We start from the raw sequence: 16,014 nt of genomic DNA on the forward strand, positions 1-16,014 counted from the left end.
GAGTCTCAAAACCAGGGGTGGAAGAAAGAAACAGTTAATTATCAAACACTGCGTGAAGAAAATAAAAACAAAGAAAAAAAAAAAAGAAAAAAGAAGGAGAGAAGGGAAGAGGACAAGGTTTCCCAAGGCTATAAAGCAGTGCAATAAAAAGTCAAGGAGGCTTTGGGGTGAGAGGGAGAAACCCGCCGAGGAAGAGCCTCCAGGCAAAAGCCCCAGCGGCTGCCGGGGCGCGGGGCGGGCGGGCGTTAGGGCCCGGCGGGGGCGGGGGCGCGGCGGCGGGCGGCGCTAGGGCCGGGCGGCGGGACGGTCGGAACCACAGCACCACCTACGTACCGCGGCCCCGCATCCCCCGCAAACCCCGCAGCAGCTGCCCCCGGCTGACAGCCCCCGCCCCGCCGCATTAAAGGAGCTGGCGGAGGCGCGCGGCCGGGGCAGCAGGCAGGGCGGAGGCGGTGGGGGGAGCCGGCGGGGACGCCGCTCGCATGTGGCCGGGAGCACTCGCCGTCAGCCCGGCCGGCCGAGCCCGCGCCCCGGCGGCCGCCGGCCCCCGCGGGGCTGCCCCGCGGCGCGGAGCCGCTCTCCGGACCCGGCGGCGGGGCGGGATGGCCGCGGGGCCGCGCCGCAGAAGGTAGGGGGGGCGGCTTCGCCCCGCCGTGCCCGCGACCTGAGCGCGTGTGGGCGGGGTGCGCCCCTGCGCCGGGATAAATAGCGCTTTCCCTCGCCTGACAGCCTGTCCCCGGGGCGCACGGGGGTGCCGAGCGGCAGCGCTCCGCCGCTGCTTGCGGGAAAAAAGTTGGGGCTCTCGGTGATTGTGATCTGGGGCCCTTCTCCGACCTGGGGTTTTGATTTTTCTCTTTTTGTTTCTCTGGGAGAGCCGGAGGAGGGAGAGGACCAGGGAAGCCAGGAGCCAAGCTTTTCCCCTCTCTCTCCGTGCAGCTCGGGGGAGATGCTGGAAGCGGCTCTGAGTTTGCAGCGCCCGAGAAGGGGAACCAGAGGCGTGTGAGCTCCTGCCGTCCCTGCGGCAGCCGCTGCCCTGCGGCGCTCCATCAGCCCCCTCCTCGCCCGGGGCCGCTCGCAGCCCCGCACATAGTCGGACTCCGCCGCCCCTCGCTGCCGCCGGAGGAGGCTGCCCACCCCAGCGGCCCAGGATGCAGTTTCGCCTCTTCTCCTTTGCCTTGATCATCCTGAATTGCATGGATTACGGCCACTGCCAAGCCAGCCGCTGGAGACGCAGCAAGAGAGGTGAGTAAAGCCGCCTGCTCACCCGGGACACCCGCCCGGGGCGGAGGGCAGGAGTGCTTGCGGGGCAGGAGGTGCTACCAGAGGACTGCGTGCCCCACGCCGAGGACAGGGAACTCTCCGGCAGGTGAGGTGCGTCCCGGCTGCCGCCCGCGGGCTCCGGGCCAGCACGTGGGGCAGCGGCGGCGGCAGCGAGTCTTGGGGCGCGGAGCCGTGCCGGCGTGGAGACCCCTCTGCGGAGCTGCCCGCCCCCCTGCTGCTGGGGAGGCCGGGCCGGGAGCGGGAGGAGCTGCGTGGACCTGAGCTCCGATGGTTTCGAAAGGACGGGCCAGAGCGGCACGGCTGCTCTGCGACCCGCGTGGTCCTGCCGGGGACGGGGACATCGAGCGGTAGGTAGGGCTTCCCCCGAGGCCCCGGCGCAGCGATGACCTCCTTCCCCGCGGGGTCGGCAGAGCCGGGGGCTCGCTGAGAGCTGCCCGCCGCGGGAAAGGCGCTGCTGCCTCCGGCCCCTCGGTCGGTGCCGGGTCCCCCAGCCGAGCCGCAGCGAGTCGTGGCCGTGGCTCATGTCGCCCTTGTACCTTGTCGAGCAGCTCGCAGCTGCCAGATGTTCGCTGTTAGCCCCGGCGGTTAAGGCTCGTGTGTCTGTGGGGCGGACTTTGAGGCCGCCTTCCGTGGACCATCCTTAGGGCGACCGCGTTTCCGAGGCAGAAACGCGGCTTCTCCCCTCCCACCCCGCGGACGCCGGGCAGACCCCGGCCGCACCGCTCCCGCGGAGCTCGGGCGGCTCAGCCCGCGGGAGAACCGCGGCGGCGGAGCGAATCGCGCCTTTCCCAGCGCCGGGGGGATTTCTGTGCCGCCGGCTTTTGCTCAAAGCCTGCAGATCCCTGTGAGGAAGCAAAGAGCGAAGCTGTGCAGTAGGGTTTAGTCTGTTTTCCGAAGATGCTGGTGTCGGGATTACTGGAGTTCAGGAGTCGGAGCGGTGAAATGTGCCAGTACAGCACTCATGTGGACGAAAAGGTTACTGCAGCTCTTCCCCGGCTGTCAGGGTGTTCTATGGTGTGTGTATTTTGGGGTCTATGGTTTCTGTGTATGGTGTGTTCGGTTTTTTTTTTTTGGTGGTGGTGGGGGGACAGGTACACCTTCAGTATAAAAAGTTTTGTTATCCGCATATTCTGTCTTCTGAATTACTTTGCTGTCCATTTTCCTATTATTTTCTCGGCCATGTCTCCCCATCCTATTTCCAAAGTTAGAAAATCAGGTGGCTCAGCTGCTGAGAAATTCGCATTTCTGAAAGAATTGCACTAAAATGGCAGTTATTTGGAAGGGGAGGGAGCTAACATTTCCAGCAATAAGCTGGTACAAATAGTAATAAAAATGCGAAAGGAAAATAGTTCACACTTCCATACCTATATCACCTTTGCACTAGGTACAAACAAAATTGTAAAGCAATTTAGTTTTGAAGGTTTTTCAACAGATGGTTTCCAGAATTTAATTTTTGTGTGTGTGGCTAAAACGATAGCAGTCCTTTAAAGTGACCAGACTATCTGTGCTAACAAAGGGTATACTGTGTCTTTAATTAAATGTGGAACTACTTAGAGTGCTGGCTAGACAGCGGAGGGTGATAGTGGTATTTCTGCTTTACAACAGAGCTTAAGGATTGCATTGTGGGAGTACTGAAATGAATAGACATCTAACTCGAGTTGTGTGAATTGTCCTCCTACAAAAACTTAAGCTGGTTTTAATTGATCTCATGTTCACTGATTGATCTTAGACCAATTGTTGTGCTTGTTGAACAGTTGGCTTTTCCAAAGGAGATTGGTTTAAATTAGTTTTTAGTTTAGTTATTGGATAAATAACGTCAGTATTGATAGTTGACTTACTGGCACTGTTTTGTGCTATCACCTAAGGGTTTTGTTTTGTGCTTTGAAGAATGCAGTCTTTTTCAGTTAATAAGTCTAAAGAAGTAAGCATAGCCAGTTCTAAGCACTGAAAGAAAAAAGTCTAAGAATGTATTCAAATTGTAATAGACATTTGCCATGACACATGCAGTCTGAAGTAATGCTTTCATACAGGACCCAAAATTCCAATAATTTCACAATTTTTCCATATCCCATCTGCAAATAATCAGGCATTCACTGTGGGGTACTGGCAGTTAAAATTTCTCTGGCATTCTGTTTTGTCTGTTACATGATCTCAGATGCTCCATAATATCATTTTCTTAATGAAATAAAATTTTTGGCATAAATTAAGTCTCCTGTGTGGTAGAAATCAATTGCATTCAGTCTGGAATTATGGGCAAATATCATGCGTAGCTTTTTTTTTCTTTTTTTAAAGCAGATGAATGTATGTTAGAGTCTGTATGCCTGTATTGGAGTTTGCGTGGATTTGTAGCTGATGCAGAATACTCTAGTAGACAAGAGTTCAGTAAATTTGAGGCAATGTTCCCAGACTTCTTCATTCCGCTTCCACTTTTGACCTTTGTCCAAACCAAAGCATGCAACATTGCAGTAGAAACAGAATGAAAAATCAGAGTTTAGAATGTGGTTCCTACCTGGCATTGATTTGTGTTTTGTTAGTCAGTGTCACTTCATTAAAGATTATTTGATAAATGCATTATGATAATCAGGTTCTGCTAATTCCACTGCTGCTCTTGGTTACTTTTGCAGCTCCTTAGAATACTGCTTTACCTACTTGCTCAGAGCAGAATCCTACTTTCCTTGAAAAACCCCAGAAAATTCTCCCATTGTAAGTCTCCATCCTGAGCAGGTAATTTGTTTATTTACTTTTCCTGCAGAAGCTATTCTAAAATATATTTAAGGGTTGCATAGCTTATAGGTCAGTGATGTAATCTCACAGGGGTGTGGCCAAGTATCAAAGCATCTCCTTTCTTTTTCTTGTTTAATTGTATAACTTGATTTTTTCATTTCTCTTGGATACCTCTTCACTTGTTCATTTCAATGTAAACTTTTCTCTTTTAATCAGAATTCTTTCTAGCAGTCAGTATAAAAGGAGCAACTGTATGTCCTGGCATTTCACTGAACATCATGGAGTGTGTGAAAGACCAGTGGTTTTGTCCATGTCTTTGAGATGTGGTAAGAACTACTTTCCCAAAGAGTACCTCAAGTAAAGATGAGAGTGTATAGGAATGAAGATTCAGGCTGGCTTACCAGGAGGAGTGATGGTATTCTGCCCAAGCATCGACAGAAAATAATATAGAAGTCATTGTAATCAGCTGTCAAAAATCAGATGCTAACAAAATTCCCGGAGGGGTGGAAAAAAAAGTCAATGTGATAGCAGTGCCTTCACTGATGAGTAGACTTAAATGTAGCATGGAGCTGCTCTCTGAAGTTGATGAGACCACTGATGGAATAAAGAGGAGATGTGAATGGGACACATTCAAGCTGGGAAAATGAAAGTTATCTGTACCCAAGAAAAACTATGGTGTGGAGAATTTGTCCTTCTGTTTAGTCTGCAAGAGTTTATGTTCAATGAGCATAAGGGTTGTGGTATGGATCCACCTCCTGGATGCTCTCACTCCATTTGTGTTAGGTGTAGCCGCTTTCTTCATGTACATCTGTGGCAATGAGTCAGTACTAAGCAATAGTTGTGGTGGCAAATATCTATAGGTGGAAATAGATGCCTGGGGAAAGCAATTTTTCCAAGTGTTGAAATGGCTCAAAATAGCTCTGCGGATGGTGTTTATAGGAGTATATGCATATATGGAGGAATACAGTAGATGAAATCAAAGTTATGTCAATTAAATCCAAATTATTTTAATGTAAGATGGGTATCTGGACCACAAAGCATTTGTTAATATAGAAAGGTGTTACATGGAAGAAAAACCTGTTCAGATACTGTGGATTGTGATTTGGCTTTCATAACTAGGTATTTACCTGTGAAGGGATAATCTTGTAACTTGTCTCAGTTGGAATGTGTGGTCAGGCTTTGTGAAAGATCGATGATTTGAATATTAGGGAAAAAGGAACCTGTATTGGAAATACTTGATTAAGATAAATAGCACATCTGCTTTTACAAGGACTGTATTACAAAAGAGAAATTTACTAACCCCAGCCCTGCCTCCCCCCAGGTCATATTACAAACAACATTTTTTAGTTCTCCAATAATATCAAAATATTTTACCTATTCTATCCTCCTCTCTTTGAACTTGAAACATGTTTCACATTTGGAGGACAGTTAAATTTTAGTCTACTGGTTAAGGCTTAAAATCTTATGAGGAAGCTGTACTTTGAGATATGTGTTTTCCCTACCTGTTACATTAGGTGCTTGTAAGAGAATTCATAGATGAACTGAGAGATGTTAACACTTAATGGAGGAAATTCCAAGGAACTTGTGATCAGTAACAAAGCTTTGGAGGATATCTTCTGTTCCTCAGCCCCTAACTACTTAGGATAATTAGTTATTAAGCATTCTTTATAAACATATCACTACTACAACAGCAAGAATATCCTAACACTGTAACCATTTAAAAGTCAAAACTTCTGAGCTTTTGGTTATGTATGCACTGTTACCTGGTAAGTCTGAAAGTTGCTTAAGCTGAAATGTCAGCAGAAGGCAAAACTTCTGTGTGAAGTGAATACCAAACTAGCTAATGATGCAGAGTCACTGAGGATAACTGATGCTCCAGTGGAGTGTAAGCATTTGCAGAAGAGACAGTCAAAATACCAAGAGCAGGATTCAGCATGAAAATGAACACATGAGTTTGAGTGCCTTATTCAGTTGCCCAAAGTATGTTTCTAATGCTATTTGTGAGATTTAAAATGTATCTTTTTGAGGCTGGCATGTGCCTGACCTTCTGGAGCAACAACCAGAGGGAGGCCAGGTAGCACACCCTGGAGCAAGCCATATGCATGTGACACCCTCAAGGCCTGTTATGGTGAAAACTAAAAATGGAGAACATGGACTGGTGTGGTGTTGCCGTATGTATGTTCCTCCTTTCCTGGGTCCATGCCTTGGCTTTCAATACTGGTCACTTGGAGTTAGGATACTGGGTTTGGTGGGGGTGCCTGGTCAGACCTTGAAGTCTATGCTTACAGGCTTTTGTATTAAAAACTGCTGGAAGATTTACAGTGTGATGAAGAACTTGTATTTGTCTGCTTGATAAACTTGGCTAGATTTTGTTCTCCCTTTTTTTAGGGAAGGGGGGGGATGTTTTCCAGGACTTGACTGAAATCTGTTACTAAAGTAGTTCAAAGAAACATGACAGATACCAAAAGTGAAGTTGTATATTAATATAGGGAAGCTAAGATGCTAACAGCGAAAATGCAGTTTTTTACTTCAATATATCATTTACACCATAAAGGCCAGTATAACTACTATGATAAATTATGTTAGCATGGTGTTGTTTACATAAGCTGCTTTTAATGAAAAAATATAACATTTAAAAGCTAGAAAGTAGAAGAGGTATTCACTATCAAAATTCAAGGCAAAAAGAAAGTCTTTCTGTAAGCTGCTTCTTTTGAGGTAGTAGTGTTGTGTTTAAAACATGTTAAATCTCTTACCAAGTAATTTTTGGTGTAGAGCATAGAATAGGTTTGCAGTATGACTTTTTGGTACTTGGATTCTGACAAACACATTTTAGGAAGGAAAGTGTCAAGTGGATCTTGTTCCTAAACCCTGTAGGACAGATGTAGAATTTGGGCTGTGCAGCTGTTTCTCATGTCTGCGCTATGGCTTTGTCTAGCCAGCTCCATACACAAAGGCCACTTGGTGGCCAGGTTTTACTTTTATACTTGCTGAACTTCATATATCTGTAGGCAGTAAGGTGACGTGCAAACCTGACTTGAGAATAACACCATGCAGCTATGTTTCTCTTTATCTGGCTGTTCTATCTCTTGCAGGGTTTACCGTGATATGAAAAGTCCTGTCCATTTTCACTAATACTTTGTCAAAACTCAGAGGAGGAAAGAAGTCAGAAGGGATCAGGGTGGTGGTCTGTCCAGTGTGTGTTCCCCAAATGGCAGATGATGGTGCAAAACTGTGTGAAGCACAGGAGAGATGAGTGAAACAATGAGTCCGACATGTCACCTTTCCAGTGCAGTATTTTCCTGTATATCCAGTTTCTGCAGAGGAGGTGGGGGAAAAAGTAATTTCAATAAATTGGCATTTGTACATAATCTGATTTCAAAACAGTTGATGTCAGAGTTGGTGTTCTGACTGTGGAATAGAGCTGATGACTGTAACTCATCTAATGTGATGAAGTAAAACAATACTTTCCTCTGTAAATCTTCCTCTGAGACTAAAAGGCTTTGAGATCTTCCTATGTCTGTAGTTTGGGATTGCTCCCTCCTAGTGCTTTGATTTCAAAGCCGTCCACATCTCTGACCTTTATTTATCAATCTGTGGTCCATGGAGAACATGTGAGCATTTACTTGATATGTACAGGTCACAGAATCACAGAATCGACTGGGTTGGAAAAGACCTCAGAGATCATCAAGTCCAACCCTTGGTCCAACTCTAGTCTGTTTACTAGATCATGGCACCAAGTGCCATGTCCAACCTCAGTTTAAAAACCTCCAGGGATGGCAAGTCCACCACATCCCTGGGCAGCCATTCCAATGCCTGACCACTCTCTCTGTAAAGAATTTCTTCCTAATATCCAGCCTAAATTTCCCCTGGCAGAGTTTAAGCCCATGCCCCCTTGTCCTATTGCTGACTGCCTGGGAGAAGAGACCAATCCCCACCTGGCTATAACTTCCCTTCAGGTAGTTATAGAGAGTGATGAGGTCACCTCTGAGCCTCCTCTTCTCCAGACTAAACCTCATCATTGTGTTTGTACTTAGATACTTTTAAATACAATACTCCAATGGATTTGTTTTCTGCTTTAATCTTACTCAATTTTGATGCAATTCCTTGTTGCTTAAATGTGAGGTTGTTGCTTCTAATTCCTTTTTAGGTGGTAGCATGTGAAAGACTGGTGATTAAATTTCCTGGCCTTTCCTCTTGTTTATGGATTTGAATGTAAAAATGGTGAAGAGTAAAAGGACGTTAAAAAACGGAATAAAATTGCAATATGGGGCAGAAACAGATGGTTTTTTTTCTTTTGAGGGAAAGCAGAGAAGCAACCTTTAGGTACCTTGATTACGTGACCAAGGAAAGGTTTTTGAGATCCCATCTGTCAAGATCTGGTGAGCAGTGCAAAAAATCCTCATGTTCTGTTTCTGTAACAGTAAAAACATCCTTTGATTACAGGCAGTTTGCAAATTTTGGCATCCAGTAATTAATCAGTTATTTCTTTTTGAAATACCAATTTCAATAGAGCGAAGTACTTGATGTATCTGTAAGATTTGTCCGTTTATGAGGGAATGGAATTTATGCTATCTACTCTCATTCCTTTTATTTTGTTCTGTTTTTATGCGGTGGTGTTTGGATAACTGTAACAAGGAAAGTGTAAGTAATTGCAAGTAATATTTGAGAGGCATACAGTTCTGTAATTATGTTTCAAAATAAACACTTTTAAAATTGAATTATGAAGAGGGTAACAGATCTCATGTATGTTTAGCTTAGATCCAAACCACTTTGGAAACTACTTCTAGTATGATTTTGTGTCTTTAAAAACTAATTTTTGCTCTCTTGGATTTAAAAAATGTGAATCTTAAAAAAAATCCTGGAGCGTATGGTTTAAGGCAAGGGTGTCAAACTCATTTTCACCAGGGGCCACATCAGCCTCACAGTTGCCTTCAAAAGGCCGAATGTAGTTTTAGGACTGTGTAAATGTAACTATTCCTACGTGTATAAAGTCCTGGTTTAGGGATTATGAGTTTCAAATTAACCTTGCAGAAACTTCTGTCTATTTTTCTTTTTGAGAATTGTCAAGATTTTCTTCATCTTGATGAAAATCAGATCCAAACATAGATGCAGTGAGACAGAGGAAGGGACCTAAAAGATAAATAGTTTTGTGATGTTGGCTTATATGTACTACCTAAATTGGTGCTTTTTTTAAAAATCACTGGACAGTTGTATGAACACTGTGTCCCAAGCAGACTGTATACAGCAGTGAAGACACTGCCTGTGCCTTTTTGTATATTACGAGCAACTTGTACTGATTTACACTCCAAAAGGACAATGATTTTGTGTTATGGAATTGCAGAGATGTGACAAAATATAAACTTCCTGATCCAGATACATTATTTTCTTTTTTGAGTTGAAATGCTGGCTGAAATATGTTACACACAAATATGTGCTCTGTGCTAATAGTCTTTTCAGCCGTATGGTTGCCACCTTTGAAATACCAAAAACCCCCAAACTAGCCACATCAGACAAATGGCTGTTGTGCATGCACAGATTCATCTGCACATGTATAGCAGCTCTGACAACACCCAATGTGTCCGTAATAAAGCTTGTTGGGCAAGTTGGGAACCACAGAGGCAGCAACTTTGCTTAGCAAAGATAGGTGTTACTGATTTGCTCTTGCTTCTTTATCAAATTATTACAAAAATTTTTGGTGAGTATGATATGCTCTTATTATAAACCTACTGACTTGCCTGTTGAAGCCACTGAAAAGCATGTGGCCAAGATTCTTCTGAATAGAAATTCAGGTTTCATAATCTTTCACTTGATCTATATTGAGATATAGAGTACTTATGGACCCCAACTGAGATGAGGCCCTATAGTGCTCACTCTGCTTAAGACAACAACCTCTGAACTAAGGTTGCCAGAGCAGATCTGTCCTGGATTTCCCTCCACTAGCAGAATTGTTCTTTGGCCTTTCGTTACAGCAAGCTCAGACCTGGTTTAGGTCTCATTGTGCACAGTGCGTGCTAATAAAGTGATGGACATGGATTTGGTTGTAACTCAGCAGGATCACTGCAAGGCACCCAAGGTACCTTAGGTTATATTTGCAGCAGAATACGCAGCTAGTTGTTTTAATCTGTTTAAAGCTGTTAGCAGTTTTCAAGAAACACTTGCAAATGGCCTCTGATCAGAGATGCTTCACTCTTGCAAGGGACCTAAAACCAAAGAACATTTTATAGAGGGTTTACTTATTTATCTGTCTTCATGGAATTACATGTTTTAATACTTTCATGAAGAGCATTCTCAGAAGGGATTTTTACCTCTAAATTTAGTCTCCTGTCCACTTCAAAATGTAGGGGAAAGAAGACTGATCATTGTTGAATTGTCACTTGTGAGAAAAGTTGACTTTCTGAGGGACATTGGAGGAGCAGCACATTTTTGTGTCTTTGCTGTTGTGATCTACATCTGTGGCAACTACTGATGACAGGACAGTTCTTCAGCTTAGGCTCCTTGCCTGGGCCATCAAAAATATACCTGACCTGCATGCATTTCTCTTGGTGATGTTCAGCAAATACGAACTGCACATGAGCAGATCACCTGTTTTGTGTGTCTGTTGTCTGTCTGACGTGGTTTGGTGCTGTGAGAGGGATGTTCAGGAAGTCAGAGGGATTGCTGTCATTAGTCTTCCTGCATGTATTAATGGAACTTTGGTAAATACATGTATGCATCAAGGATAGTAAAAAATAAATACCTGTCTTACATAAATGCTAAGTAGCATTCCAGTGTGAAATGTTAGTATTATAGGAGTTAATAATGTATGCATCTAATTGAAATTGTGCTTCTCAACAGGTGCTTTGGCTTCCAACTGGGTTTCTCACAGCACTGCTGCAGGATGCTGGAGTGCAGCAACTTTGATCCTGAGGTGACAGTGGGTCATGGTTTCTCTTTTCAGCTGATGAAATTGCAGAATCACAAGTGGTTATCATAACTCTTTTAGGCAGTCTCTAGAGTTTCCTGACCTTCACTTGTTGGACTAGGTCTTCAAAAGTGCTTTTGGGAATTGAGGTTTAGGAAACATTCAGAGCTGTAGTTGGAAAGTAAAATGAGAAAGATTCCCAACACTTTTGTAGTCTTTAAAGTCTTTAAAGTATTTTTTTTTTTTTAACTATAAAGCTTTGATTCAAGTTTACTGTGTTTCGTTTGTGTTCTTTTTTGAAATAGATTATTGTAGAAGCAGAAAACTGTGAACTGCTTCAATGTAATTTATATGCTGTGAAACTAAGAAGAAAATCATATATTTAAGTGAACAGAACCTGGAGGCCACCTAGTGCTACACAGTGTGTACCAATAGTGCTGCGCAGATTCGTAGTAGTAAAAATATGTACTACTTTTGAAGAGTTCAAGTAAGAAAAACCAACGTAGGGTAGGAGAGGAAGAGTCAGCACAGAATAACCTTGTGATTAACAGTTTGGGACAAAGTTGGGTTTTTGATCTCCAGTTTTGATTTTCAGACTTGTCCATGCTCACTGGGTTATGCTGCTTCTCTGCATTGTAGGCATATACTAACACAAAAACAAAAACCACCACCACAACGAACAGAAACAAAAACACAAGACATCCCCGCCCTCCAAAAAACCCAAATAAACAAAATCCAAAAAACCTAACCAAAACTATTATTTGTTTGGGGGTATCTTATCAATGTAGCTGAAGGGAGGGTGTGAAGGATTCAGGGCCAGATGCTTCTCAGTGGTGCCTAGTGACACAAGAAGAGGCCATGAGCATGAACTGAAACACAGGAGGTTGTTCCTTCTGAACATCAGAAAACACTTTTTTACTGTGAGGGTGACTGAGTGCTGGCATGGGTTTCCTGGGGATGTTGTGGAGGCTCCATCCTTGGGAATGGTCCTGGGCAACTGTATCTGAGTGACCTTGTTTGAACAGGGTGATTGGACCAGCTGACCTCCAGAGGTCCCTTCCAAACTCAACCGTTCTGTGAAAGGTGGTTTTGAAATGTAATGGGTGTCTAGCTTGTGTTTACTTGGTCTACTTTAGTCAGCTGTGGAGGAGAAACATGGAGAGTCCATTGCTTTTAGGAGTTCTTGGGATACGCAACTGAATGAGGTACAGTTGCAATTGCATTAACTTTGTTGGAGTACTGAGATCAACCCAGAGGAGCTTCCAGGTGACACAGGACTTTCCAGCTCTGTCAGTTTGCCCTCAACAAGACTCCCAGTCTAGCAGAGTCTTGAAATAGCACCTGCTCCACATCTTACTTCTCCATCCTATGCATGCTTTCATGCAAAAAAAAAACCAAAACCAAACCAACGAACCGATGATGCACAGTGGAAATGAAAGGTGAGAGGTGAAATCAGAGGGAAGATGAAAAATTAAGTTTGACTTGGTGATCTGAGCCATTCAAAGTTATCATAAAATAAGTTCCTGTATCATACTAATTTTGCATCTTATGAGTTCCTTGCTCCTCCATTTTTCTTCTTTCTAAATATTTACAAATACCAAAGAGTACATTGCAATAGTAATGATAAAGAGACTGGATCTAAATCCAGTCTCACTCATTTTGTTAATCTGAGGTATTATCAGTCTGTCTCAGATATAGTGTATATTTCTGAAGTGGTGCTTGCTCTGGTATATGATTGTTTCATGCAATATTATTGTCAGGTCCTACAGAAAGACTGAAAGTCAGGCATGTCTCTTTTTAACAGCTGTAGTTCACTTTGCTAATGCTGTATTTGAGAACTCCAACTCTTTTTCACTACTTTCAGTTCTTTCCATCAGACTCCTGGAAAAAATCTTGCTGCTTCCAACTTTTATTTCAGTTATTGTAACATTAGCAGTGGCATCAATATGTAGGGTTTTTCACCTTTTGGAAAAGGGATGAAATGTGACTCCATTAAACCTGAATCTGAAGACAGACTTAGTTTCATATTGTTTTCTCTTAATAGCTTTCCAAGCAGCCACTAAGTGAAACTACTGGATATTGAGCCTGGTGTAACATGAGGCTCATTGGGTAAAATAACATTAGTCTGTGCTACTTAAACACAGTCTGGAAGGCTTAGGGAGGAGAGGAAGGAAAATATTTGAAGAGATCAACTGGATGTGGTTGAATACAAGTAATGTCACCTGAGAAGGATTAGAATTTGCCAAAGCTTGACCTGAACGAAAAACCTCCATTTAGGTCTTGTGTTCCTACCAGATCAGCTGCAGTAGTTCTTTGGTGCACAGTTTTCTACCAGCAGTCATATAGTGAAAGAGTCCAGTGATTTACTTGGCTTCTATGTCTGTGCTGCAGTCAAGTTAAAAAAAAAATAATCTCAGTTTAACATTCTTTCTCCTTATTAGCTGCAGCTGGCTTTTTCTAATTACTAAAGTATTTTTTTATTTTTTTATTTTTTTTTAAATCTACATTCTATTGCTTTTACCCTTGCTGGGACCTCAGTGTACACACTCTAGCTGATAAACAGCTAACACATGTAGTTCATCTCCTTAGATGTGAAGAGCTTCAAAAAAATACATGCGTTGACACTTCAAAATGAAGAGAAGACCTAGAGGCATGGTTAGTAGCAATGGTACTTTATCCACCATGGTCTTTGTTTTCTGAGTATGTGGGGTTAGTGAACCCAGTGGCCTGATATTCTTAAGAGCATGGCTATTGTGATAGTGTCTTTGAAAATCACTTAATTCTTGTGTTTTGGAGTGCTCAGGACACTTTCTTATGCACCTCTCTGAGGTGAAGGGTATCTCTTATACATGTAGAAATTGAGTCCTGGGGTTATAAAGGCCTGAGATCCTCCGTAAAGTAAAATAGAATGAAGACTGGAGGTGCTTAGCACTTATGAAAAAAAACCCAAACCAACAAACAAAAACCAAAAAAAAAACCCAACAAGTCACAAGTGATTTTTCTTACTCAACCCTGCTATGAGTGGGGATAGGGGTAGAATAAAATGAAATGATTGATTGTGCCCACATCACACGATGAGGTGGATGTTCATCACAGCAGGCCACTAGAGCCATTCCTGCTAAACCTGGTATTTGGCCTTTGCAGGGTAAAGTGGAAAATACTTCTATATGGAAATTAAAAAAAAAAAGGTACTTAAGATTAGAATCTTCCATACTACTTAATCTCATGCTTCTAGGTTTAGACTTGAGTATCACAGACTGGGAATACTTCTAGTGTGGGGATGAATTTGCCTTTACTAATAAGAGATTTCTTCTACCTTTCCCTAGAGCATTATTGATTGCTTCTGAAGTGAGCGATTGTTTTGCTCAGTGTATCGATTTCCATGTAAAATTTTCATTACAAAGTTTTTGTTTCTACGGACAATAGCACTTGATTCTGGATTTTTGTGAAGTTCAGGATAGCATGTGCCTTTCTGGGCTTGATTTTTTTCTTCTTAAAAATACCTCAAGTCACAGTTAAGCCTGGTAGATATGTAATGAGAAAAAGCACACAACGAATTGCAGTGCTGTGGAGGAACAGCATGTCTCTCAGGGGACTTGTATTGAAATGATTTCATGTCAGAACTATTTAGTGTTATCCTTCTTTTGCGTTTACTTCTCACACTGCTGACTTATGAAATTGTGACTAAGCATTAACCATTTTGTTTAGCCACAAACATAGTTGACTTGTTTTTCATGACCGCTTGTTACTGTGTTAATTTGTTTCCTGATTTTTGTCATTCATGCTTGGTATGTAGCAGAAACACTATCTTCTCTCTCCGTGCAGAACCATGTAGGGATCCCCATGATATTCTACTGGATGGAATAATTTCTCTTTTTTTTACATATGTTTAGCCAGGGAGAAATCTGATTAGTTGAATGCTCTTGCTAGTATTCAAGTACATCCTAGAGCTGTTTGATGTTCCATTTTACAGCTTTACTTAAATGCTCTGCAGGGATTGTGGTTTAGTGGCGAGAGCATGAAATTTGAATCCAAGGTGCCTGGTTCTGTTACCAACAGAGCTGGTTAGTATGTTTAAAACCAGATTCTTGTACACCACCACTCCCATAATAGATTTTTGCATGTATGTCTGCAAAGAGTTTTTTTTCCTCTCTTCTTTTTTCTTAAATAAATATTGACCATTCACAGCTTAAGCAAGCACTACAAGTGTTTCTTTCACTTCTGCACCTCAGTTCCTCTGGTGCAGAGTAGTGTTTTACTGCAGTGCATTCAAAACTATATCAGTGATTTGCATGGCCAGGAGGTCCTGAACTGTTAATCTCTGGGCATGTATATGGTTATTATGAAGGATAATAAGTACATAAATGAGCTTCCTGCCTCCCCAAGTTTGATTGAGCAAACACCTGCATGTGGAACATTGCATCTATGGCAGTGATCTGAGATGTAGAAAGTGTTGGCTCTGTCTGATGTGAAGTATTCAGTGTTCTTATGTCTGTCAGAGATGAGATAGCAAGACCTATGTGACACTGTATCCCTGCTCTGTAGTGTGCAGAAATGATTGCTCTTTTTCTCATCACAAGCTATGTATCTGACAAAGTATTTAAATGGGGTTTTATCCTAACTTTCAGATACAAAGGATGGAGCTCTTCATATGCATGTAAGCATTTGCAGTAGGCTGACTAATTGTTGTAAGAGCAATTTATGTACTCAACAAAAACAAATTATATTTTATTTCATACCAAAATAAGATAATCATATTATCAGATTTTGAAAATGACAAGAGCTTGTGACACCTCAGACTTGTGTTGTGGAATTAAGATATTTCAAAGAGGCTTGCATTTAGACATAGTTGAACACTTTACTGAGTTTAACTTATCTGAAAATGGAAGTATAACCTTAATAATCTAGGGCATTCTCAGAATTAAGAAATGTATATTTCTTATATTAAGAATAAAAACCATGTATATAGCATATGTGTTTTTACCTCCTCAGAACTGCCAGTGTCTTTCCTTTAATTCTAGAGACCCTTGTTATTCATATGACTAACCTCATCTACAAAATGTGAGCCAAGTGGATTTTAGTTTGTTTTGAAGACTGTATTTGCATTC

At 42.6% G+C, this 16,014-nt stretch overlaps 1 protein-coding gene across 2 annotated transcripts in view; it reads left to right on the forward strand.

Moving 5' to 3' along the window:
* Positions 1-1,148: 1,148 nt before the first annotated feature.
* Positions 1,149-16,014, forward strand: part of RSPO2 (R-spondin 2) — a gene marked incomplete at its 5' end in the record, with an annotated part of 100,369 nt that continues 85,503 nt past the window's right edge. For both annotated transcript variants that reach the window (XM_080339855.1, XM_080339856.1), the window contains one exon: positions 1,149-1,242. In XM_080339855.1, the coding sequence (XP_080195981.1) occupies positions 1,149-1,242 (94 nt within the window). The remainder of the gene's footprint in view (positions 1,243-16,014) is intronic.

This window comes from Nesoenas mayeri (genome assembly GCF_963082525.1).
Source record: "Nesoenas mayeri genome assembly, chromosome: 2".
NCBI classification, from domain to species: Eukaryota; Metazoa; Chordata; class Aves; order Columbiformes; family Columbidae; genus Nesoenas; species Nesoenas mayeri.